The sequence below is a fragment of the Anser brachyrhynchus genome (assembly GCF_964034855.1).
Source record: "Anser brachyrhynchus genome assembly, chromosome: 11".
In the NCBI taxonomy this organism is placed as follows: domain Eukaryota; kingdom Metazoa; phylum Chordata; class Aves; order Anseriformes; family Anatidae; genus Anser; species Anser brachyrhynchus.
Genome location: NC_137706.1, coordinates 4,091,273 through 4,116,857, shown reverse-complemented (window position 1 = coordinate 4,116,857; position 25,585 = coordinate 4,091,273). Strand labels below are relative to the sequence as shown.

The following is a 25,585-nucleotide window of genomic DNA, read 5'->3' as shown; positions in this document are numbered from 1 at the left end:
AGGCATCAAGCCAGTTTTTCCTGGCTGACATTCCCCCAAAGACAAGGAATACTGTTAAAAGGTCACCCCGTCTCCTTGGAAGCCGGCGCTCCCCAGCAGGTAGGAGAAGAACCCACCTTCTAATCCCCTTAAATGCACTACACCCAAAGGCACAGGATGTGCCTCTCAACTGACAAGCACAACGCTCTCGATTATGAATGGGAAATTCCCTTCCAATAAACACATGCCAAGAAGAGTTTTTTAAATGACTTATCAAGTGGAGGACTCAACTCTTTTTGGAGCTGTGCTAGAATACACATTAATCCTAACAGCGCAGTACTTCTGGAGGCTGGATGGCCTCCGAAGAGGGAAGTAGGACAAATAAGCTGCAAAGAACATCAAATCATAGACCCACTTCTGTCTCTTCCACACCCGACACTGTTTCGCATTTCTCCAGTGGGAAAGGCAGGATGACAACAAAGATTTTTTTGAGGGTGGGGAGCTGACTTCCAGAACGTAGTGCTGAGCAGGCTGGATCTGTACGACAGCAGTTTAGGCAAAGCATATGCACCGTCCAGTTCTCAAATCTGCCTTTGTTCTCAACATATTCAATGAACACTGCCACAGAACTTAGCCCCAACCTAATACATCTAAGAGAAGTCAAAGGATTACACAACGTGCTTCTATTTACAAGTGCCAGTAAACAAACATTAACTTGAAAATTTGGGGTTAGCAAATTTTACTCTAAGTAAAGCTTCCAAGTCTCATTCTATAAATGCATTTAACAAATACAACACTTAGAGTCTTCCTGTTGGCATACTTCTTCTCAGGCAATTCTCCCTTAATCTGTTTCAAATTCTTAAATATTTATCAATGTTTAATATTAATGTTAAAAGCAGATTAAAAAATAGCAACGAAGCAATCAAAGCTTACTTCTGATGAGCTCATGCTATCTCAGGACCAAGTCTCCCATGATGCTTACTATTTATGAAATTACAAATTATGTTACTTATTTAATTCTATTTATTAACAATTCTTGGAAGTCCCGGGAAATATTTAGGAAGCTGCAGGAGAGACAATTTTTTGAATCCAGTAGAAATGGATAACCTTCTCTGTAGCTTGTAAACTCTGCTAACTAGCCCAGCTACATTCCATCAGCATCAGTCATGCACTAAGCAAGTGTGTGCCGATGAATGATTTGTACATGTGGCAAAATTTTACAGTGTATTATCTGCAGGTTTTGCCACAAAAGCTAATTCTGCTGAAAGGCAGCTCTGGGAAAAAAGGAGACTTGTTTTCTTGTTTATTATATTTCTGACAGAACCATGTACTAAAACTTTAGGAATGTAGAACAGTAATTACTTTTCCCTTCACTATTTTACAGCGAGACAGAAATTGCCAAAAGCACAGCTGAATTTTTTAGTTGATATTTAAGCAAGATGATAAAATGGAGAAGAGCTCTAATACACAAACAAGATCAGTACACCACATCCTAAATCCTACTTTTTGTTTCCAATACCAGGTGTAAAGGCTCATATATTTTAAAACCTCTTCTCACCACCCAGAAAGAAAATAAAACAGTCCTCAAAGAAAACAGAGCATCTGTCTCGCCTGCAAATCCAACCATAATTTTTAAGGATGGTATAAAATTCAAACTCCTTGAAGCAGCTAAACTGAATTCCATCTTAAATAAATGTTTACGCAGTTTAGGCGTGCTATACATGCCTATTTGGGTATTTTTGAAATGCAGAATCCTACTGCAATGACACAGGCTTCCTAGCTTCTTCCCCAGCAAACGATAATTTTGAAGTCATGTTAAAATGTGATAGGCCAACTTACCCAAAATCCCAGTCAGGATACAGAAATGTTTTGGTTTGTTCTTTTATTTTTTAAATCGTAGTGTGAGGACAGGGGGAGGAAAAAAAACTTAAGGCGACAGGAAAAACAAAAATAAATGTGTGTGTAATGCTTGAAGATTCCTTTTCCGTTTACTAGAACAGCAGACCTCTTCCCCACGCTTTTCTAACTACACTGTTACTAAAGAATGCATACAACTAAGTCTTCAAAAATTCCTATTAAAAACAGATTTTCAAAGAAACAAAAACAAAAGTTAAAACAAATAGCCTGTTTCTTAACCTGTTCCCTGAATTTCAGAAAGCTTTCGTAGCTGTGCAAGGAATCCCCCTCACCACCAGTGACCACAGGAAGATACGGCAGTAGAGATACAATCGTATCTTTTGTATTTGATGATTTTTTCCCAGAACTCGCTAGTAGGCTCAGTTTCTGGACTTGTGACAGACTGCTGCATTTCTACAAACGGACCTCAACATGAATGTCATTTCTGAAAGCAAAGCCATGGAACAAATGGGCGTGCTCACATTTTGAGAAAAATAGAACCGTCCAACCCAGCACCTGAGCCCATCCCTAGCTGCTTTCATTTGCCCAAGGAAATGGACACAACCTATGCTCCACAGCATCGATAAGGCTTGCTGCAGACAAGACCCTCTTCTGGCAGGGGACCACTGCTCAGTAAGTTGGCAGTTTAACCCAGTGGAGTGGAGCAGAGAAAACTCTCGGGCTGATGCACTGAACTCGTGGTACATTTTTGGAGGGGTGGGGAGGGGAGGGGAAAAGGGAAGGGTGAGGAACAGAAGAAATCCAGCTGACCAGCGTTTCCTACCTCTCTTTATTCAATGTCCATAGCAGCGTACCCCTAGAGATTTTCCAGATGATCTTCTATTTATCCTGACTTACAAATGTTAGCTTTGACCTTGTCTAAGTTGCTGTGGGCAGCATATGGCACAGAACAGATTTAATTGTACTTTTCTCCCTGTATACTAACTGGCCCAATACTAATAAAAGCAGAATTGAATAATAATTCTTCGCACCTGGTCGCTCAAAAATTTACAAACCGAAAACATTTTCCATTGCTGTTAAAAGACGTGGTACGTTATTTATTGCATTACAGCAACAGACAGGCATGCTGTCATGTCACCTAAGCATTTTCCAAATTATTAAATACTTTTCTTGATGTTATAACTCTGATAGCAATGGCTACAAGACAGCTTCTTCACTAAAAAGTACTCAATACACATCCACATACTCGCACCTGTATTTGTCCATATCTACATGTCACATACACGTATATACACAGACATGTTTATAAATAACCTTTTGCTCTCAAAATTTTCAATACACAAGCTAGCTTACAAAAAACAGAATCACAACGCATTACATATATTAAAAAGTTGCATCTTGTCATTTTTTTCTGCACTTTTTCATAGGTATTGCAAAAATTCACTGCAAAAGATGCAGTAACTCCATCTTCGTAAAGGGATCATTGAAACCTCAGCTTATGCTGAGAAAAAGCGATGTTTACTCAACAATAAAACATCCATAGACTGGTGTATCATATTAACCTGTACAATGTGCAGAATACAACAGTGATGTGTAATACTCAGATTTATTCTCATGTGAAATACTCATAGATGATATAAAACATAAGTAATACTGTATCTTAAATTGATTTATTTTGGTGATAACTGATATTAGCACAATCTAGTTTGAAATAATTACAGAGTAAGATCATCAGATCCCTGAAAAAAGGACATTTAGAAAATAACCGATTTCTTTCTAAACTTGTAGGTGAACTGAAAAAATTGGAAAAACTTGTGTTTCAGTCTATATTCTTCATGCAGAATCAAGATATAAAATTTATATTAAATATCTTGACGCCATTTCATTTTTACAAAATTTAAACAATGATGATCAGTTAATGAAGTTTCCTTAATTATTTCACTTACTATTCAAACTTTAAAAAAGAATCATTTAGATTTGTGCTATTTTCTTTTTTTTTTTTTTTAATTAGGGTTGGATAATTTGTTTTCTTGTCTACAGCACAGCTCTTGTAGAAATGAAAGTGGAGAAAAGGTGAAAGCAAAGAACAGATAAATGTGATTTTTGTCACAATTTTCAAAATTTGTCAGAGCTCCATAATGAAATTGTATAAACCTGCCATAAACTACAAATATTTTCTATATATCAACAGGTGAAGGAGGATGAGAAAACAAAAAAAGAAAAATCGGGTTTAATTTTCTATTTCAGTGCAAGTACTTCATTTTCCTTTATGAAACAGATAAAGGGTTTTTTTTCCTTTTTAAATTGGTGAAAATTCTTGAAACATATTTTTAATAATTTCTGTTACACATAACGGTAAGATTTTACTCCTTGATGAGGCATTTCCATTAAAACGTGACTTCTCACTTTCAAGTGTCCCTCCTAAAACATACAGAAATTACAAAAAAAAGAACTTCTCCTAATAGCATTTTTTAATCAGACTTAATGTTTAAAATTTAAGTTTATTTATGTGCCAGTGCACAACATCTATTGTGGTGCTTGAGTATTCTGTTGTTTAATATTAGGCTTTCTTCCATCTTACAAATTAAAAAAGTTTTAAAGGAACAAAACACTCAGTAAGAAGTATAAACACACCACGTATTTTTAACACATCATTTCCCACTTGTTTTGCCTGTAAGTGAATCAGATTTTGTACGCATCTGTAGGTACCAAGGAATGTCACTACCCAAAATCGAGTAATTCAGATAATCTCAAAACCTCAAGCAACGAGATGCATAATATCAACTACTAACTGACCGAACAATATAATCGAAAGCAATAAGACATAAAAATTAAGTTATATAGTATTTCCATTACAGAAAGTTTCATATTAAGATTTGGCGTGTACACTGTGTGCTTAAAAAAAAACCACACACACACACAAATCTCCCCTCAGCTTCATATATCCTCCTTCTGTATACTTAAATTAATAATTTGTTCCAACTTGCAGGATTCCTAGGCAAGAGAACACTAGAAGCCAGCAAGAAGTTAAAAAAAAAATTAAATAAAACCTTGGGCAACATGATATAGGATCATCATATGATTTGTCATCTATTTACTAACTCTTCAAGCTCATAAAGGTCACCTCTGACCCGTAACAGGCACATGCTATCAATTTTCAAGCCATGCTCTCCTACAGCACCAGCACTTCCATCTACTATATGCCTGGAAATACTTAATAAGATCAAAGCCTTTTTTCCTGCTACAAGAACAAAGAGAAATGTTGTAATAGAGTGATCTGTGCTCTAGAAAGAATAAAATCAAAACTCCATGCAAGTTATATTCCCTTTGCTTCAGGGGTATTGTACAGTTAATTTTACTTAAGCCTTATATATATCTTCACATAAAACTTCAAACAGACTGTTTTAGGTTCGGAGCAGACATGAAAGAAGAATAATTTCATATTTGAAAGACAGCTGGCGTTTATACCAAAGGAAATGAAATAGAGACCGTGCAATTTGCCTCAGCCCTCTCATCTCCCCTCGGGTACCCTCACGGTTCCCCGAGCAGCTCACACGCTGCAGCTTTAACGAACAGAAACATCCCCAGCTTAATTAGCGTTGAACAAAAACCCGGACAAAAAGTTTACTAACGAAGACAAAGCTCTCGGCGGCCCGCGAGAGGAGAGACACGAGTTAATAAAAACATGAGGTGACTGGCAGCAGCTCCCCTTATCCTCTTCACCCTGCTGTTCTCGCCCCATGCCGAGCCGCGGCCGGCCCGCCGGGCTGCGAGAAGCGCCCCCCTCAGCGCGCTCCCTGGGGGCGAAGGGAGACTCCCAGCCTCCAGGCGCCGGCACCAGGGGCCCGGGGCCGCCCTGAGGGGCCGGGGGCGCCTCCTAGCCCGGGCCCGACCGCGGCTCCCGGCTCCCAGTCCTGAGGCGGCGCCCCCCGGGCCGCCTCCCGCTCCCCGCCCAGCCGCGGCTGCCCGGCCAGGGAAGGGAGCGGGCAGCAGGAACAAAGGCGGGCGCCTTACCGTCTTCCCGTTGTAGTAGTACATGAGGGAGCTGCTGCCCACGCCCGGCACGGGGTAGGCGCAGTACATGGCGAGGCTGGCGCGGCGCCGGGCTGCAGCCCAAGTGCGCCGCCTCCCGCCTCCCGCCGCCGCATCCGCCCGCCGCCCGCCCGCGGCTCCCCTCCGCCGCGCACGTGGAGCCGCTGCGAGGCGGCGCATGCAAAGCAGGGCCGAACCATCGCGCCCGGCCCGCGGGGGGGGCGGCCGCAGCCTGCCCCCAGCCCCGCCGAGCCCCGCCGAGCCCCGCCGCCCGTCGCTTCAGGCGCGGCCCGGGCAGCGCTGGCCGGCGGGGACGCGGCCGCGGGCTGCCGCTGCTGAGAGGACGGCCAGCGCCGTGCCCGCGGGGGGAAGCGGACGGAAAACTTTGGGTCGTGTCACAAGTTGGGGGAACTGTGCAACGGAGCGGCCCCGCCGCGCTCCTGGCACAACAGTCCCTCATCCGTGCCCGACAGGGCTTTTGGGCTTCTTTCGCCAAACGGCGGCGTTACTGGCCCTTAGCTCTTAACGAGGGGTAGCGCTTCCTGCCGCCCTGCTCCTACACCCACCAAGGGCGGCGCAGACTGCTCCGGGACGAGAAAGGCTCCAGCCCGAGCCCGTTCCCCCCTCACGCCGGGGCTGCGAAGCTCCCCGCCGCCAGCCGCAGGGCACACGCACCTGCAGCCATGGGGTCGCCGGCCACAGAAATCCCAACTAAAGGGATCTGCGGGGGTGACAAACTGACTGCAGCAGAGTATCAGCATCAGATAAACACCTCGGTAGGCTGTTGTACAATGCACCTTATCTCGGGACATGACAACGGCGGTGTCTGTAAATGCACAGAGAACACACACACTGACAGAAAATAGTCACACTTCCAGGCTGAAATCCTTTTGCAGGGAACTCCCCAAGCAGTTAGGAGACTACAGATCCTGCAGTTTACATCTGCTGAAGAACACTTGCATTTTGACTGCAAGTAAAACTATACATCCAGAACTATTTAGCTATGCAGTGAAGCTAATGACACCCGAACTCTCCTCCAGTACAAAAGGCACAGCAGCAGCTGCAAAAAAGAACATCCCTGTACTTCAGACTATTAAAGCGCCAGGCCCACAGAATGACTTGCGGCTTCCTTCTTCCCCTAGGGACCACAAAGACCCATTTCAGCCCCTAGAGAATCTGTAAGAAGCTTTGATTTGCAACTAACAATGCCATTCCTTAAAGCTTCTCGCTAATGTTCGGGACTCTACAGATGAGATACGCTAAAAGATCTTCAGATCTTTGCATGTGCTGCTTATCAAAGTGCACTGGATTTATATCATTAATTTAGACAAGTGTATAATTTAGAAAAAACCCTAAACACTGGGAAATGCACTTCCAGCTTTCAAGGGGGGGAGAAGTAAGGACACCCCCCCCCCCCTTTTTTTTTCCCCTAAAATAAATCAAGCACACAAGCTTTTAAATCATTAAAATATACTTCCAGGTGACTACATTCAGTTCTTTCAAGTAAGGGCTGTCGTCAACATCTTTGTAATTGCTACTGTTCCTCCACATACACATGCTCCATGTTCAAAATAGGTGTATTTGAGAAGAAGAGCATGATAAAGACCCCTCTCCAAGACTAAGCATTATCCACCCGTATTAAAAATAAATGGGTAAACGTTAAAACATACAGTAGGAAAACTAACATCTCTATGTGGCACTCACTGCTGTGCATACTTCACATTACAACCATCCAATACCTGTATAGAGCAATCGTAATGAAAAGTGCATAGGTAATGGTAACTGGTAATATTTACTAACACAATTAACATTTATCAGTACAAAGGAATTATTGACATTGTTCACCATCACATGGCTAAGACGACAACAACAAGGACAACAATAAAACTGAGTTATGCCACTGCAAATGCTGTTTGTAGACAAACTAGTTTAATGGCTGGTACCTCCATAACGATTCAATAAACAAATTTGTTCCTGGAATTACTTCCCCACAAATCAAACGGGTACCAATTTCATTTTACTGAAAAGCAAATTAGTTGTCCTACCCTCCGTGACATCAAGTGAATAAAATCTTTGTGTCCAATACTTAAAATTCATCACTGTACTTGTTCTACATTTACTACTACGTTATTCCTCAATGTACTTTGTTAGGTCAGTTCATGTTACAGGTTCAAATCATAATTCAAGCGTATCAAACTAACCCTCACATGTTTACTTAGACCAGAACAGATGAAAAATAGACCTAAAATGGACTAATTTGAAAAGCTGAGCACAAAACTGCGATATCATTACCACTAACTCTGTATTTGTAGGAGCTCCAACCAGATAACAATTCCAAGAACTTCTGAAGTCCCAAGTAAGTTTGTGTTTTGTGGTCTCATTTTTTTTTAATCCCCATTTAAGCTAAGCAACAGCTGCTCTGAAATTTGTTTTCTTAAGAGACGTTACAATGAAATGAATCAGGGCTGGATCAGTGATACTGTATGCAGTACAGTTGTTTATTCCATTTTCCTTGGTGACAAGTCAAGGGTTAATCTGATGACTCAGCCTGACAAAACAAGTCAGCTGGAGACAGGGCCAATTTTTTAAACTTGATTTCAGACAGACATGCCGTCAGCAGAGGAGCACTGAACTGACATGCACTTTGCAGCCCGAATTGTTTCCACTCATGACCCTGTACTGCGTGTCAAAAACAATAAGCTGCCTGTTTCTAAAGTATATAAAGAGATTATGAAATCTGATGCAAAGTGAAATACTATCCTAATAATAAACCAAGCTACCTGTGTAAGAATAAAGATTTTAACAATAAAAGGTTTTGGGAATGAACTGTATGTTCTTCCTAAAAATCAACCTTTTATGTGAAACACATTTTTGTTCAATTTGTCAGAGCCACAAAGCAAGTACACAGTAAGCATATGTAACCCAGCACTTGAGTCTATAAAAAAAAAACAAACATAATTGCTCCAGATCACTGAAAATTATCCTCATACCACAGAAAAGGTAATTATGTAAGTGCCTCAATGGACAAGAGCCATCCTCTGGTCAAACATATGCCGTAACACTGGAATATCATAATACTTGAGAAGTGTTAATGCTTTTTAATCACAGCTTTATTATTTTAAATGGGTCTGGTCAAACACAAGCAGCAAAAACTTTTACAATAATTTTGAGTCAGACATAACTCAAAGTTCCTTTTTCACCAAAAGAAGCAACTGTGATGTGTAAGTCTTGAGTTTCCTCACAGAGAGCTGGCATAAATCCTTCTGAAAAACGGTAACCTAATACAATCTGAAACCTGCTATCGATGAGGACGCCAATTCTGTTCTTCTTCCTAATCTGTTTCATTTCTGAGGGGCTAGGTTAACCTGCTGCCTTTGGAAATAAGGCTAAGACAACTGCCCTAGAAGGCTCTCTCTTTATCCCCACTCTGCGCGGGGTTGGAAGTTTTTATCAACTTCAACCACGTTTGAAAAAGGCACGGATGTTTCAGAAGTGATTAAGCTCTTATCAGTTCTAAGAAAACCCGAAATTGAGACGGAGGAGACTGACCCCAACCAATGCCTCGCTGAAGTAAAGACAAGGAATGGGGAATAAAGGATAAAAGACAAATTCTTGGAAAGTCATCTGATACTGAACAACCAATTACTAATTAAAATACACACACATACATATGTATCTGTATGTATAAATGTGTGTGTATAATATATAAGTATCAACTTTGAGCCACTTGCAATATTTCAGAAAAAAATTCTAGGCATCTTAGGACTCCTAGCAGAATGTATTTTACAGCCAAACATTCACTAGGATTAACCAAAACAAGGCCAGTGTCAGCATGATCTGTAACTGCACACACCAAGCAGAACGCAGCTCTTCCAAGAGACAAGAATAAAAGCCTCAAGAATCAGCCCTCACTGCTTTAACTGGAAATCACGTTGTTAATTACATGGTAACAAAACAAGAAAACTACTAACAAATACCAGTGTAATTGATATTAAATCCTACCCATTACTTTTATGTAGCTATATTACAGAGTTTTTGAGTTTTTTTATTTGCTGATTTTAGCAAAAACTTCCCGTTAGCTCTAAGTTTAAAAAAAAAATTGTTTTTAACTGGACGCTGCAGTTATGGAGTTCCTCTCTGAGTAGTTCCCCATGTAACAGTGAACTTCGGATGCTTCATTCCTTTAATATAAATATTTTACTAGAATGGAAACAATAGGGAAAAAAGCTGTGTATCAGAGGCTTCACAATCAGCCCCAAACCAATGCATTTAAAGGGGGCTAAGGCTTGTTCCCAACACACGGAAAGGCAATACGTTTATATTGTTCCAGTTCAGAAAGCTTCGTTATTTTGCCGGAAACGTTCAGTGCCCAAATACCCGCCAGGCTGCGCACGTAGGGCCGCGGCTGAGCCCCGAGCCCCTCCCAGCGGCTGCCGAGCGCGGCGCACGGCGGGGGCGCCCCCTGCTGGCGCAGCCGCCGCAGCGCGGCCGAGGCCGCACCCCCCGCACGGCCCCCCGAGGAGGCTCCGCCCCCGGCGCTGCGCGGGCTGGGGGCAGCCGCGGCGCCGCCATTTGCTGCCCGTCCGGGGCTCCCCCAGCCTGCGGAGGCCGCGCCGCTGGCGGTCCTCCCTGCTCCCGCCGAGGGGAGGAGAGGAAGAAAAGCCGTTCTCCTGAGCTGTCTGCGTGAAGTGCCACGCTAGTTCATGGTAACGGAAGCGTTCGTCTTCCAGGTAAAGCACAAGTCGCAGCAGTTCGTGCAACTTCTCCGTGAAGTTCCACGAGCTGCTGTTCTGTCACGTTGCCCTTAAGAAAACAGCCTTACAGCCGTGCGCTGCTTTTAGATTCTCCTGTGCAGATCTACACTAGTTTAGGAGCATCTAGTATGCTCATTTTGATGTGTTGTGAAAATGTAAAGAAAAATAAAATAAAAAAATCTACCACTAAATCCACTGTGTGTATGAGGGATTTTCACAGAGAAGGAAAAAATCTCAGTAAAACAACCTCGCAATGGCCTACAGCACAGCCCGGGACCAGGCCAGCAGCCCTGGAAACACGATGTGCCTGCAGCCAGAAGCTGCTGTGAAGAGAGGGTCACGCACGTACCTCAGCCTCATGCAGCGAGAACGCCACCGGAGCGCTCACAGCAAGACTCCACGAAGGGCAGCTTAGCTGTTCAGTGACAGCTGAATGGTTTTCACGTGTACAGCAAAGGGCGGATGGGATGCTATAATCTTAAGTCACTGCTGTTTTCAGGTCGATTTCAAGTAAGTCCCTTCCCTAAAAACACCAGACTTTGAATCTGATGGCCAAAGAATAAGCATAAAGCAGAAGGAAGACTGACTCACAAGGAAGAAACCACAAGTTCTGCGTTGCATTATCCATAGGGATTCATTTGCTCACTTTCGTTATTTAAAATGCCTTATAAAACACAGCACAGCATCGGAGGCAAGGGTCGGGGTTACTCATGTCCCCGCGTGTTACATGCTGAAGACAAGACAGACAGCTGAATGCATCACTTGACTGCACCAGGCAACTCAGAACTGCTCTGAACAAACCATTTCTGGCCAGCGTAAAGCGTTCTGTGGGAATAAATCTTATGAAGAAAATTAAACACAATTAAACACAACATCACAGTCAGTTCAACACCGTATCCACACAGGATGCTCCGAAGGTTTTACTCAGACATACTGTTCAGAAAAGAGACCCTGATTTCATAAAACTGTTCCAAGGATGTTTATTTACACCAGGCTACTTCAATACATGCTGAACTTGTTAATTGTGAGGATAATTCTCTAAAGGAAGTTTGCTCACATTAGATTGTATTAAAAAAACAACATTCGCTAAATATTAAAATCTCAAAAACTGGGTTTCAGATGAACAGACAACCAGATCACTTCCACCCCCTACTTCAAGTACTCTCTTTTAACCCTGGGGAGGAGCGGAGGTAGGAGGGATTACAAAACGGAGTAAGACGTATTATTTTCTTTTTTCTTTTTTTTTTTTAAATTTTATACTTCTCAAGCTCCTTCTTTAAAAGGCTAGTATATTAACAAAAAACTCAGTGTTTCAGAAGTAATTCTACATATAAAAACCAAGTTTCCTCTTTCTGTGCTTAGTAAAGAGTTTGAATTTAGAGAGAGATCTCTGCCGATGGAAAATGTTCATTTGACAATCTGATTAAATAAGTGGCAATCAAAAGTTTAATATTAACTGATAGCCTTGGGTGCTATGGAAAATCTAAAATGCTCAAAATAGTTATTAGAAATGGCACTACACAGAAAACATTTGTCACAGAATTTTCTGTAACAAAAAAGATCAACACACAAGTATTTCTACTCTCTGATGTAAGACCAATTAAGTGGCAAAGGAATAATGACAAATATATACAATATTTCTCTTACAATTATGACACAACAGCTATTGCTCACGGTGCTAATGATAAATATTGGTCTGAAATATTTTTTGACAACACAGGTAAACAATACCATGCTTCTGCTCATAGCACAATGGTAATTCGATTACAAACTCGTTGCACATTTCCAAGCAAGCCTTACTGTTCTCCCTCTGCAGATCAAGAAGTTCTTTGAAAACACTGACTCTGTGCTCTCTATAGGTAACTGGTGCCCCACCGATTAGTTACAATTGTTTTTGAGTCGCATGATGTTATTACTGTTTCTTGGCTTAGTTAAGACAACTCCTACAGTCCAAAGAATTCTCAGAAATACCACAAGAGTTTATAATTTCTGAGGATAATGGAACTGCCACTGAAAAAAAATATATTCTGTTAGTAAAACATAAACAGCTCAAAAATCTCTGTTCAAGATTGACTTGAGCTAATTAAGAAAGTAAATCACTGATTTTTAGTTTTTATCCTTCCCCCAAAGCTTTACATTTAGTAGTTAATAGTTCAACACAAACACTTGGATGTCAACATCAAAAATGTTTTGGGGCAATGACTCACCACTTAGCCAACTTAAGATAGCAGAACTTAAAAATACACTTGTTTGGTGCAATTAGTTTTCATGGTAAAAGGACAAATTCGGATTCCAAGTCGCATTCTAGAAAGTAACTAAACAATTAATTAGCACTTCTCTATATAACTGTTTTTACTTTAGGCCTTGATAGAAACACGTGAGGAAAGGTAAATCTCAAAGCAAGCAATTTCAGAAAATACCATGCATATCCAAGAGAAAAAGAAACAAAGTAGATTTAAAGAAATCGTACCTCAGAAGATTGCTACTGAATTAGTTACCTAGACAATTACTAGACTACCCACTGACATAGTAGTCCCATACTAACACAAAAACATTAGAGAAAACTGTAAAATAAAAAAAAATCCAAATCCTTTTATCGTGTAACATTAAGAATCCACTATCTTTTCTTGTGACCTCCCATACTATAATTACACTTCTCTGCACTACCTATCAGCTAAAACAATTTTATCTTTGCCACCATACATTGATTTCTTACCGAAGTATAGTTAAAATAAGTAAAGACAACACTTAAATAATTATCAACTCAATTTAAATTTGCTATGATGGTCAGTACATTTTAGTTTTGTGCCACATGCTAAACAAAACATCTCAGAGCACTTTTTTCATAACCTGTCATCTTTCTTCAAGGCTCTATTCAGCACTGAAAGCATTTAAACGGAGAAACGGTGCTTTAAAAAAGCAGCATAGCAATCTTTGATTCTTCACAGTAACTGCGCTTCACTGCTCCAACTGGTACAGTGTTAATACAAACAAAATTTAATCAGCATTTTGTTGTCTTCATTCAAAAGAAAAATTAAATGAAAAACATTTGAAAAATACTGCTTCTTAAAATTAATGCCTAGTAAGAGAAATTAGATAAATTTTTCATTCACTAAAATGATCTCTTTACCTGGCTAATGCTACTAAATATTAAACATGTAATGCAAGTTTTATTACTCTCCTAGAATTACAGTAATAAATTACATGGAAACTGCACTGCTACGTGTTTTAGCTTCTCTGACATTTTTAATATATTTTTGTTAATCTAGCAGAAATCATCTGCCAGACTGTAAAGCCACCCTACATAACACACAACTGTTAAAATGTAAATTGCCAAACTATTTTTAGCTGCTGCTGAAGGAGGGAAAGAAAGGGGAGAAAAAAAGGCAGAAGAAGAATATTCCTGGCCTCGGGAATAATGATTTGAGGCATTGTGTTCATTTTGTTTATCAAGCAGCTATTCAGCCTCTAGTGGGGGCCCAAGTGCTTATGCAAGCAAAAGCTTTTAAGAGTGCCTGCAGCTGCAATCCTGGCTTCCAGGTAGGCTGCAGGTTCAGAGCACAGCTGCCCCAGGCTATCTACGCTATCTCAGCTCCATCTGGAAGTATGGTTAAAACAGGATTTCAGATCCCGGTTTCTGTATGCATCACCGTGAGCAGGGGGAGGGAGAAGGGCAAGAGAGGGAGGAGAGAACGGGGGAGATGCAAGGACTGGAAGACACCATCCATACTTCAGCCTTAATACAAAATAAAAAGATCAGACCCATTTCGTTCCCACTATATTACTGCTGCCTGTGCAGTGCGCGCTATTCAGCCTATCCGGCTTTGAGTTATGACTCATCCAAGTGCACCTGCGCCCATGTGTTAAGTACTGCCAAATAAAAGCCCAACATCCATTTACACAACAAAGAGATGTACCCCGCAAGGCAGCAGCGCTTCCCCCTCCCCTCCTGTTTGTTCTGAGCAGGGAGAAAAATAATTCTGTCCTTCACTTCACTGGGGATTTTTCACTTCACGTGGATCTTTAAATGCAGATTCATTTATAAACAATTTTCTTCCTTTTACGAATAAAGCATATTTAACACCACAAAACACCCCTATAGCATTAGATTATCACAGCCATTAATGATTTTTCCACCAAAACCCTTCCAACCTTTTTCATCAAAGCCCTTTATTCTCAAAGGATAAATTTTCAAGCGAAGAGGGATCAACAAACTAGTTGCTTGAAAGCTTTCCTGATGCTAGGCTGAAGTTAGGAAAGGCTTAATGAAGGCTTTAAAATCCACCAGGGCTTCACAATGAACATCTGACTCGGTGATTTATGCATATTAATAACCTCAGTCCTACTGAGGCAAGCTGAGCTGTACATGTCCTCCGAATCTTAATGTCTTCAGCTCCACTGGGATTATTACAAATGTAAATTTCTAAGATTCTCAGCTATTAATCTCTGTCTGTCCTCCTGTTCAGCAACATAATGACTAATTAAACATCAAAAGACCTGTACAGGAGATCTTCTTTGACAGCTCCTGGCCCAGCTCTCTTCCCAAGAGAGGAATTCAAATGACAGGGACAAGTGGGTAGGAGCATATGAGCAAGCTACAAATCACTGCTATGAAATCTAAAAATTACACATCAAATGTGTATTTAGTCCTCAAGAACCACTCCCAATTGCCTACCCTAGCTGTTCATGTCCAGTAGATACCCTCCCTAACAATAAGTTGAATAATTAGTGCTCCAGGTACATAAAACCCGGTTTGAGCCCACTTTACTTACTATAAGTAAAAAATGTCATACTTACAGAAGAAGGCAAACCTGGGGGCACCTTTCTTACTTTCTTTGTCTGCAGAGGATCTGTACATAGAGGAACAACACATTTGATCAAGCATCTATGCTGCAGATGGAAAATAACTATCCACTCTATACAGTTTCTTTCCACAACAGATTTCTTTTTAAATTCATGTTTTGTTTTTAATTTTGTGCCAATGAAATTTGTGTCTCTCATCAATGCAAGAAGGTGCTTAAACAGGTAACATACAAGTGATCTTTTCTAATATAAAGCTTTCCTAAATGATTACTTTCAAATCCTAAGAACACTAGCATTGCAAGATATGTTGATGCCATTATACACTTGGTAAAAAACAAAGATTTTGAGATAACTACCAAGAAAACTGGACTGATTAGCAATAAACATTTTTTCCCTTTCTGCATTTCATAGTAAAGATAGAACTATGAAAAAGGAATTTATGAAACATTACACGCTAAAAATAAACATGATGTAAATTTCTATAGCATTTAGACTATAGAAAGGTTGTAAATAATAGGATATGTAATGACCTAAATACTTCAGTAAAAGTTAATACAACTCATTTTTTTCATGTTACATTAGAGATAGATATGTAACCAGCCTCCTTCTATCAATAATAATTTTAACAACACAGAAGTAGTCAGCAATTGCACTATCTGAATCAAGAACCTGAACCAGTTTAGTTAGCTGCTAATGAAACTAATCTGAATGCTTACTATACATGCAAATTAGAAGTTAACGGATGTTCTGTGATGAGTATCTGGCAGTGTTATCGTTTCTACAGTTGACTGATAGAGTCTTCAATTAAAACACAGAACTCCTATTTTTCTATTTTCATTCAGAAGAGTATAATCACAGTTAGAGTATAAGATATGACAAGATAAAAATTAATTACTCATTCCCACGTGTAATAAACCCACACAACTGCTGGAAAAATATTTGCTGGATATCTTCACTCAGATCATGCCATAGGAGGTGTTTGAAAAGAAAAAAACCACTTTTGCAAGAGGTATTTACACTGCACACAAAGCATGACCTAGAAGGGAACACTGGTTGATTTCAACAATATCAAAGTAGCAAATTTAAAGAAAGTTTGTTAAAAACCCTGGACAAGCCCTAATTCAACTTTTCTTTAAATTATTAGCCAGCAGTTTTATAGCATTTAACTACTCCGTTTAAAAAATAGCAAAAAGTATTTCAGGCATACTTTCTCAAGCTGCTCGAAATGAAATGAGACTCAAGATACAAGTTCACTTTACCGGGATTTTGGGAAAAACTTGAAATTCATAAATTTGTAAGCACCACCTTCCCATGTCCCAGTTACAGCCTGGCAGATTCAGCCTTGACAGAAAGAGGAATGTTACACTACTGGTAGTTTGAAAAGGGTAATATACTTTGAGTTTCTCCTTCAACAAAAAATAAACATGAGCACTACTCTGAAAACACCATGCTTACCTTCATTATGTCTAATTTTATACCTGACACTTAACAAACTCTATACAGTTTGCACAAGAAATTGTAACTTAATCAGTGAGGGAGAATCCTAAACCAGGTTGTCTAATTTCTATTATGTACTTTAATACGTAGTTGTTTCATACACCTCCTCAACTTTTCTTCCCATATAATGTCACTCTGTCCAGCCTTCAAAGTCACTGTGTAACAGACACGTTGCTACCCATAACCATAGCAAGTTACTATTACATTAGTTTCTCACTAAAACTGATTCAATGGGGGCTAATAACAAGAACAATTTGTTGTTGTTATTGTGTTATTACAAGTCTTTTCTATGGAAGTTTAATCAACCTTCCTAAGAGCAAACAAAATATTTCACTTAACTTTCACTGAATATTTCACCGATCTTTCCTTAGATTGTTCTTCTTCTAAAACAGATCTGAAGAATGTCTGTATTTGGTTCTCATATTCTAAGGAACATGAATACTTTCAAACACATTTGTAAAGAAAAGCAACCCCAGATTAAATGGTGGTTGTCTTGACAACAGGTTAAATAAACTACATGAAAATGTATTTATATGTACATATAGGTAAAGTTCCATAGTCGCATTTTTATAATTATAGCTTAAAAAAAAAAATGAAGCATGTTCAGGACTATTTTAATGCCCAGAGAGTTTGCAATTTCTAGTTAATACTCAAATTACTTGAAGAAACAATTTGCATTTGATAAAAACAAAATTTTGGGTAAAGTATGGTTTAAGTTATATGGTTCCAACAAGCAAAATTTTCATAACAAATCTGAGTGCTACACAGAATAAAGGACATTCAAAAAATATGCGGAACTAGAGCAATCACAATGACATAAAATGCCAACATTGAAAGATGGTAGCTTTTAAACTGGAATATCAAGTTACAGTCTCTCTTTTTGTAATTTTTTTTTTAAACATGCATACCCAACTACTTAGGATACTCCTACAGCAGAAATGATAGAACAGCTGGCTCATTCTTGATTCCCTAATTCAACAGAAAGACTTTAGAGCTATGAAATATTACCAGTGACTACAACTGAAAAAGAAAGCTTTATTTATCAAAAGTATCTCCAGAATACAAATACTGTTATAGTATAACTATTTTAAGCAAGTTCTTGCCTGCTTATTTTGCAAGGTAGTTGGATTTTACGGTAAACTACTAGTCTCCAGTTTCTAAGAACTTTAAAGGCATGTTGAACCAATTACAATGAACTATGTATTGCCCTAAATAAAGTTACTTTTAGCATATAAAAGGATAATTGTTTCCCCTTTGTGTCTTTCCCCTACTAAATAATGGTAATGACCTCAAGGTCAGGCATTTCCAGGAGTTAATGATGGCATGGGTTAAGGGCACTCAGCTGGTCATCAACTCCTATCCATCTGTCATTATTGCTTTTGCAATTAAGGTTTTTATTGGAGTTTCTTGTTTGTTTTATAAGCAATACTGAGCAGTACAGAATTCAAACCAGCATCTCAAAGAAAATTTCTATAATTCTGCTTTCTCTCTCTTATATAGCAGTTTGCTGTAATTTGAATTGCTCAGTAAAGAGCAATTACCGGTATACAAACTGAGCTGTCAAAGAAAATAATAAAGTCTGCAGAAACGCATCACGAATGAAAGTTTATAAACTGTCTATATTACTCACCAAGAGCTGGTGAGTCATGAAGTGGTCTTCGGCGCTGATTTGTACCAGAGAAAGGGTAGTAGGCTGTTCCAGGTTTTCCCGAGGATGACAGCTGACCTGGACTTCCAAGACCCATATCTGACCGAAGCAGGCTAGACTGCAAAATACACAAACAGAAGTAAAATTAAGCTCTGTAATAATTAAGCTGTTAATATACCAGGCTAACAAACTATTCACTGTACATACTATGCTTGCCATTTACAGGCATTTACTGGGTTCTCAGCGAAGGCCTTTGAATTCAAAAGAGTTAACTTTTTAAAATTAGCATTTAGAAAATATACTGCTGTGTAATTCAGAAAGGTGGAGCGAGTTTTGCTGTGAGCCTCCAAACAACATAACCATTTCTGTTTAAGAGGCCTGAAAGAAACAATTCATACTTAAATTATAAACAAAAATCGTAATACTTGGTTTAGTTTGCAATGTCACACCATCTATTATACAATATAAACATAACTGATAAAAACTGCTAGAAGTTTACGGTTTGACATTAGGTTTTAGCACATACTTAGAAATTCAAAGTTATATTACATTCATAAAAACATGGAAGAATCATCCCAAAATATCAAACAAACAAAGGAGATAACAGATTAATGCACAGAATATAAAACATTATGACATTTTAAAAACTTCAACAACGTAGTTGAATGCTTTTTTGTTTCCTTTTCATGCAGTAAATATGAAAACATCCTAAACCGTTAACAAGTGCATTATGTATTATTTGGACTTATGGTATTTGGATTTCTGTGAAACTGAAATGACTGCTGGTGACTTATGGGAACCTAGTTTCTTCCATGGTCAGTACCATACTTAACCTTGTTTTAGTCGAAAAATCCCCTAAGCTGGGGTAAAATTCAGAGAAGTGTTTGTACAGGGAATATAATGCTACCAAGCAGTAAAAAGGCATTTACTACAGCTTTAGCACTACATGTTGCATAGAACTTTCCTCCTACACCAACATCCATTTGGTATTACACACAGCTCAAGTCTCTTTATTTTGCTTTTTATATATTTAGAAAAATCAGATGGTGTTTTATGGTCGCCATGGAACCAGCAGTCTTCAGATCCAAATAATTTGATGCTCATTTCTTAATACTAGGTCACTATGCAGTCCAGTCCTCATGTTGTGGGTGAGGTAAAACATATAGCTGTTGGATGGCAGTATTACAGCTGTGTTTGCCGGCATTCAAACTGCGCTAACATTTCAATTACTAGATGATGCAAGACAAAATCTTCTGGCTGGATTAACATTTACACCAAAATAAGCCTGAAGTGTCATCTCCTTTCAGCCCCACTAGCGGTTCCCAAGCCAACTTTCCTCCTCCTCTTAAACCACTCATGAAGATAAAGTCGATGCACACAGCAGGTTCCCCAGGCTATCAGACAGGCACATCTACAGGCTGGGTAACAGCAGCAACTGCTTCAACACCACTGCTTTCTAGGGCTGCAGTAGCTCTCTGGAACACGAGCAGACACCATTCCTTCCGATTCTCCTCAGCTTTCATATTAAGGCCTAAATAGGAAAACTCTATCTTATGAAAAGCGTTACTTTCAAACCAACACCGTCTAAAAGAAAATATGAAACTAATTCTGTTCTTATCCTAAGAATTAACCAAAAAGTAAAACTTGACCTTCAGCCCAGGAATATCCAGGACTGAAGGAAAGCTTCTTTGCATGGCCCTTGGGGACGAAGTACTGTGATTGTTATTTCGTGTTGCAGAAAGAAGGCCCCACGGACAGCACCACAGAAAAGCTGAGGCTGGAAGGGACCTCTGGAGGTCACCTCGTCCAGCCCCTGCTTGCTCAGAGCAGCTGTCAAACACAATTAGGAACTACAGCCCACTCACACTGAAGACAACGCTCCCCACTCCCTTCCAGCATCTTCCCAGCACTAGGAGGGACTTAGGAAATACAATGGGATCCATACAGAGACCTCCAAAAAGGAAGTAGGAGGGTTTAGTTCCTATATTCACAAGGGGCAGGCAAGGACAGGGATGGACACAACAAAAAACAGTAAAAAGTCTTCAATTCACTTCTACCAAGCCATTCCAAAAGACGTGTATCTGTGCCTTTTCCTAACTTAACCTCCAGCTTTCACCTCATACCATTTGCCACCCTTGCTTTTGTTCTATGTATTCCAGTTCTTGACATTTCCACATTTCCACTGGAACCCGAATTTCAAAGAAATATGGCTAGTATGAACATAAAATAAGTGCATAGATAATATACATATCCAGTACATCCCAAACTGTGCAACCCTGGCCTATATCCTATTTCATTAAGAATTTTTATCCCCCCTCTCCCTCTAGGAAGACAAAAAAGGACAAAAACCCCAAACAAACAAAGAAGGCCAAACCAACTAAACAAACAAAAACACCACCCAAGAAAAGCATAACCTTTGTCTGCCATTCCCACCACCGAATGAGGCATCTGTTTAAAATTTTGTAATTATTCCTCAGTCTTCCCGAATAAAATAAAAATAGATGTCATTAGTTCATCTTATTGATTTTTCTGCCTGTCTGAACCAATTGAGAAGCAATATTGATTAGGACTGATCCTTTCCTAAGGGCATCTGATAAAGAAAGGAATACAAAATACCACTGAGGATAGCAAAAAAGCTTTGTATTATCAGCACCAGGCTTCTTCTGCCTAACTGCCTGGGGTCCCTGCACAGAGGCGAATCGCTTACACACGTGGGCTGCGACGTTCTCCATAGAGAACGCTCTCACTCCGCCGAACCTCATCTGCCAAGCACAGATCCAATTACTAAAGAATAATCAATGACTGGTTATTCTGAACACTGCCCAGTCCTGTTTGGATTACTATTATAAACAAACGGGCATCATTCCTAAATAAGATAAAAAGCCTCTTCAGATTTCGTAAGACATTTCCAACTTCAAAATAGACAGGAACTTATTTAAAGCAGCATTTTTCCCTAGGGAATGTGTGTTCAGTAACCAACCCAAAGAAAAAAATAAAAAAAGCTTTTATTACAATCAACTACAAACACAACAATCCTAATTCTAAAGAGGCTGGAACAGAGAAAAGAGGTAAACATGACTGCTTTACTTCTCAAGTTCATCTCTTGCAGCAAAATAACAAGAAACAGTTTTGACAGCCTCAGGGGAAATGGCATGACCTGAGTCCAAAAATAAAAGGCCTTTTTTTTTTTTTAAAAAAAAAAAAACGAACAAAAACCACAAGGGCCAGTATCTAGACAAATGCTTTGAAGGGGTGCCTTTCCTGAAAAGTATTCTCAGAAAAATGAACTGCAGGGAAGACACGTATGCAAACACTGCAATGGTGAGGTGGAGGAAGAAGAATCATATCTTCACATGATGGTGGGGCAACATGGCTCTGTCCGTGTGTATTTATGCGTCTTTGTCACAGAAAACAAGAAATATTGCATTGCAGCTGCCCTTGCCTGTATGCAAAGCTAGCTTCCATTCAAACTAACAAGCTATATCAAAGTGGTATGGCTGGAGTACAAAAAAGAACATGCTCCTTGCTCAAGGTATTTTAATTAATTATTATAAATTCGTTCTTTCAAAGAAACTCAGAATAAAAGAAAGTTTGACTACTTTGGAAGTTGTCTTTTATGTAGCCCAACTCTTCCAACCTCTAGGATCCCAGTGATACAATCTGATGCCAAAATACCACTCTGCCTACGATGAACTTCCAGGACACCAGCCAGCAGAATTCTAGCATGTTGGTAAACAGTTCTTCGATTTTCTTGCTTCAATATATAAAACCAAATGTGGACATGTCCTTATACAATATTCCCTGAAGCTCTCAAATGCTTGGTTTATATGCATATAGGAAAGCCCAGATACATGAAAGCAAACTACATGAACATTTTTAATGAACCCTCTCCATAGGCTTCACTACTGTATGGAACGCTTTACCATTTCAAAAAAAATCAGTGTATTGTAGGCAGTTGGCCTTGTGATTCCCTCAAGCAATCAGCATTTCTGGTAGTCTAAATCTTGCTCATCTTATTTTTTAAATGCAAGCCCATTAGGAAATACTTTATTAATGTAGCTATAGCCAAATTATGCACTAGTGCAATCCAAATACAACTGCATGCCTTTACGTTATTATTTTCTATCAAAAGAATAATATGGTTGAATAAAAGCATTAGACTATTCTATGTAACCAGATATGACAGGGACTTTGTGTTGGCATAAAAATGCATTCTGCTGTGGAAGTGAACTAAGAGTTGCACCTTACAAACAAGCTTAGGTCTTGACACCTCCTCCTTCCCCTGCGCACCCCCAAAAAACTGCCAACTAGTTAGCATTTTTCCTAGCTTTTGGAATTAGTTTCCTTTTCAACAAGTTTATGCAATTAGTCCCAGTAGTCAGGCTGCCCCTATTTAAGGTGGGCAAACAACCAAACTACTTAGTTAACCCAAGTGTTTAGCTAACAACTGGGGCTTAGATACATTACTTCACTACAGTAAAATAACACAGAAGCTCTCATCTCAACCTAATCCCCCCATTTCTTGACTAGCCTGCAGAAGGCAACTAGACCAATTCTGTGAAAGAGAGACACACTATGACATGCTTGTAGACAAACTTCCTCAGCATTTCCCAGAATTACGCAGAACAGGCAGCAAGTGCACTCCTTGCCTTCCTAAACACGTGAAATCCTGCACTGGCACAGCAGAAGTTTAATGTTCTGTTGCTTTTATTCAGCAAGCCATTTGGGTGAAGACTTCTGAGGAACTGAAGAACATATATAATGTATCTTACTGTTTTAAATGTCTTGTCTTACAGATAAATCTGACAATTTGCATGGACTAATTTCAAAGAACACAGCAAAATGGAGAAGTCAAACTCTGCCAAACTTGCAAGGTCCCCCCCTAAGTTGTGCACGTGGTTACTGCGACGCCAAGGGAAAAGCTAGCACAAAAGTAAAACACTGAAATAACTGCTCTGTGAAATACTGGTACAGTACAGAGGTTTGGGCTGCAGAAAGACCATTCATCCAGGTTTCATGTTATCCAGTTTAAGCCATAAATATAATCAAGATACAAAATGTTGAATTGCACTTCACTCAACTCTGCAATCTTTGGCAACTGTAATGAATATGCACTTCAAGATAGAGCTGAACTTGGGAAAAAAACTGACATACGATGTAAATTCATTTTAAATTTAAATTCTAGAGATATGTTTGCAATTATCAGCATGTTACTAAAGAATCTCATCCTGAGAATATCATCAAATAGTAATGTGAAATACAGTGTTACCATTTTGAGAACAAAGGGACCCTGAATGAGTAATCAATAGCAACTGGCAGAAAATGAGGCATTAATTATGATCCTCTCTAGTGTTTTGTCTCAAACAAGGTTTCATTAAATATATTGTGCTAACCTGTACCTCTTCAAGGCATTACCAATAGATTTGATCAGATACATTTTTGGTCTGTTTCAGGAGTAGCAACATATCAGAATTAAGAAAAAAATTGTCTAAAGTATTATATGATAACTTAAGCATTTTTTCTTGATCAATTTGAAGGAAATCAGGGGGTTGTAAATAAAACATCTCAGGAGAGGATTCTCTAACAACGTGTCGATAATTGCAAACATATTTCTCATTTTAAAAAAATATTCAGATCTTATAATCTTAATGTAGTCTCTTGAAAATTTAATTATCACCTCCTATGCCTAAAGTATCATGCAGGTTTGAGAAGATAATGACAGTCATCCATCAACTGCATCCTGCCAGTGTAATCAGGCTAATCTAGCTCGCTGGAGTAAAAAACAGCTACCTAGGGTACTAAACACCGAAGTGATGCAACATCGTAAACAAAATAACAGACATTTAGTTTAACTGTCTTCCTAATTAACATTAACACTGAAAAATATCAGGGTATCAATACATTGCTTGTTGATATATTGCAATAGTATATCAATAAAGGTTTTTCTGGATCATCAGGAGCTGCTTATTCTGTGCGTATGCCTAAGCAAAATCTGCTACCACAGCTAATTCTGTTTGTGTGCATATAGTGTTACTGAGATTGATCACAGAGACATGGAGGGAGAAGAGGATATCATTGGAAGAAGTTATATACGAATCCAACTACATTTTTTTAGGCAGTAGGAGAGGTAAAGATCGAATGTGAAGGGATGGAAACTCTGTGTGTTTCTTCGGCATCCAAATGGATTTAAAGCACCCAATTAATACAACAATGTAGAAAGAATACCTTCTTTCCCTCTTACGTGACAGTGGTTTCCCCGCACTAACACCACAGATTGGCAAGACTACAAATTCTGTCTTCCACTTGTAAAAGCAGCACCCTGCTGATGTTGGTGTCCAATCCCCGAGGTTATGCTGGCTCAGCTTGTCTTTGCTCATTCCCCGGGGCAAGGTATTTTTGCATTGCTCACTGAATTCTAGGAAGGCATTACTAAGCATTGTGATTGCAGGTCAGGCTCCCCTCCCTTTGCCTTTGAATCTCTTCGCTACATTACGAAAACAGTAATTTGAACAGCTTCCTTACTGTGATTATACAGAAGCACAAGGTTTGTGGAGAACTGCAAAATGTCAGAAAAGAAGCAGCTGAGGGTTTATTCATCTATTCTTTAATTTTATTTATTTATTTTTTGGTACCAGCCTTCTTGCCTTTTTCTATGATTACAACATACAAGCATGAGAAATCAATATTATAATAAAAGCTTGTATGCTGAATCTTATTTTACAGAAGCCAAACTAAAAAGGATACTAAAGCTCAAAGTATCCTTGCATCTGCTTCTCCCCCTGCATCTTCAGCAAAATTATTATAAAAGATTTTATACGATTAGTATAGTTCTGTATATGTGGTGTGGAAGCTGTTATCTCCTCTCCCACACAAACAAGAGAAAAATGTCTCAGACTCCAGGAAGTCAGAAAACGTGTAAAATAGCAATGGCTCAGAAACTATCATTAATACAGCAAACAGATAACTGTTAGGACTTCACATGCAAGACCTGTATGTTTTCACATATGATCAAGCC

General features: G+C 39.4%; 1 protein-coding gene across 20 annotated transcripts in view; it reads right to left on the bottom strand.

Annotated features, from left to right (window-relative positions):
* The window catches only part of TCF12 (transcription factor 12), a 164,076-nt gene that overhangs the window by 33,823 nt on the left and 104,668 nt on the right, over positions 1–25,585 (bottom strand). For 16 of the 20 annotated variants that reach the window (XM_080551795.1, XM_080551780.1, XM_080551778.1 and 13 more), the window contains 2 exons: positions 18,553–18,688; positions 15,420–15,472 (listed from right to left, as the gene is read on the bottom strand). In XM_080551795.1, the coding sequence (XP_080407921.1) occupies positions 15,420–15,472; positions 18,553–18,688 (189 nt within the window). Of the gene's footprint in view, positions 1–5,468; positions 5,488–5,850; positions 6,032–15,419; positions 15,473–18,552; positions 18,689–21,699; positions 21,704–25,585 lie in introns of those variants that run through there. The other 4 variants (XM_080551787.1, XM_080551786.1, XM_080551788.1 and 1 more) reach the window with 4 other exon arrangements.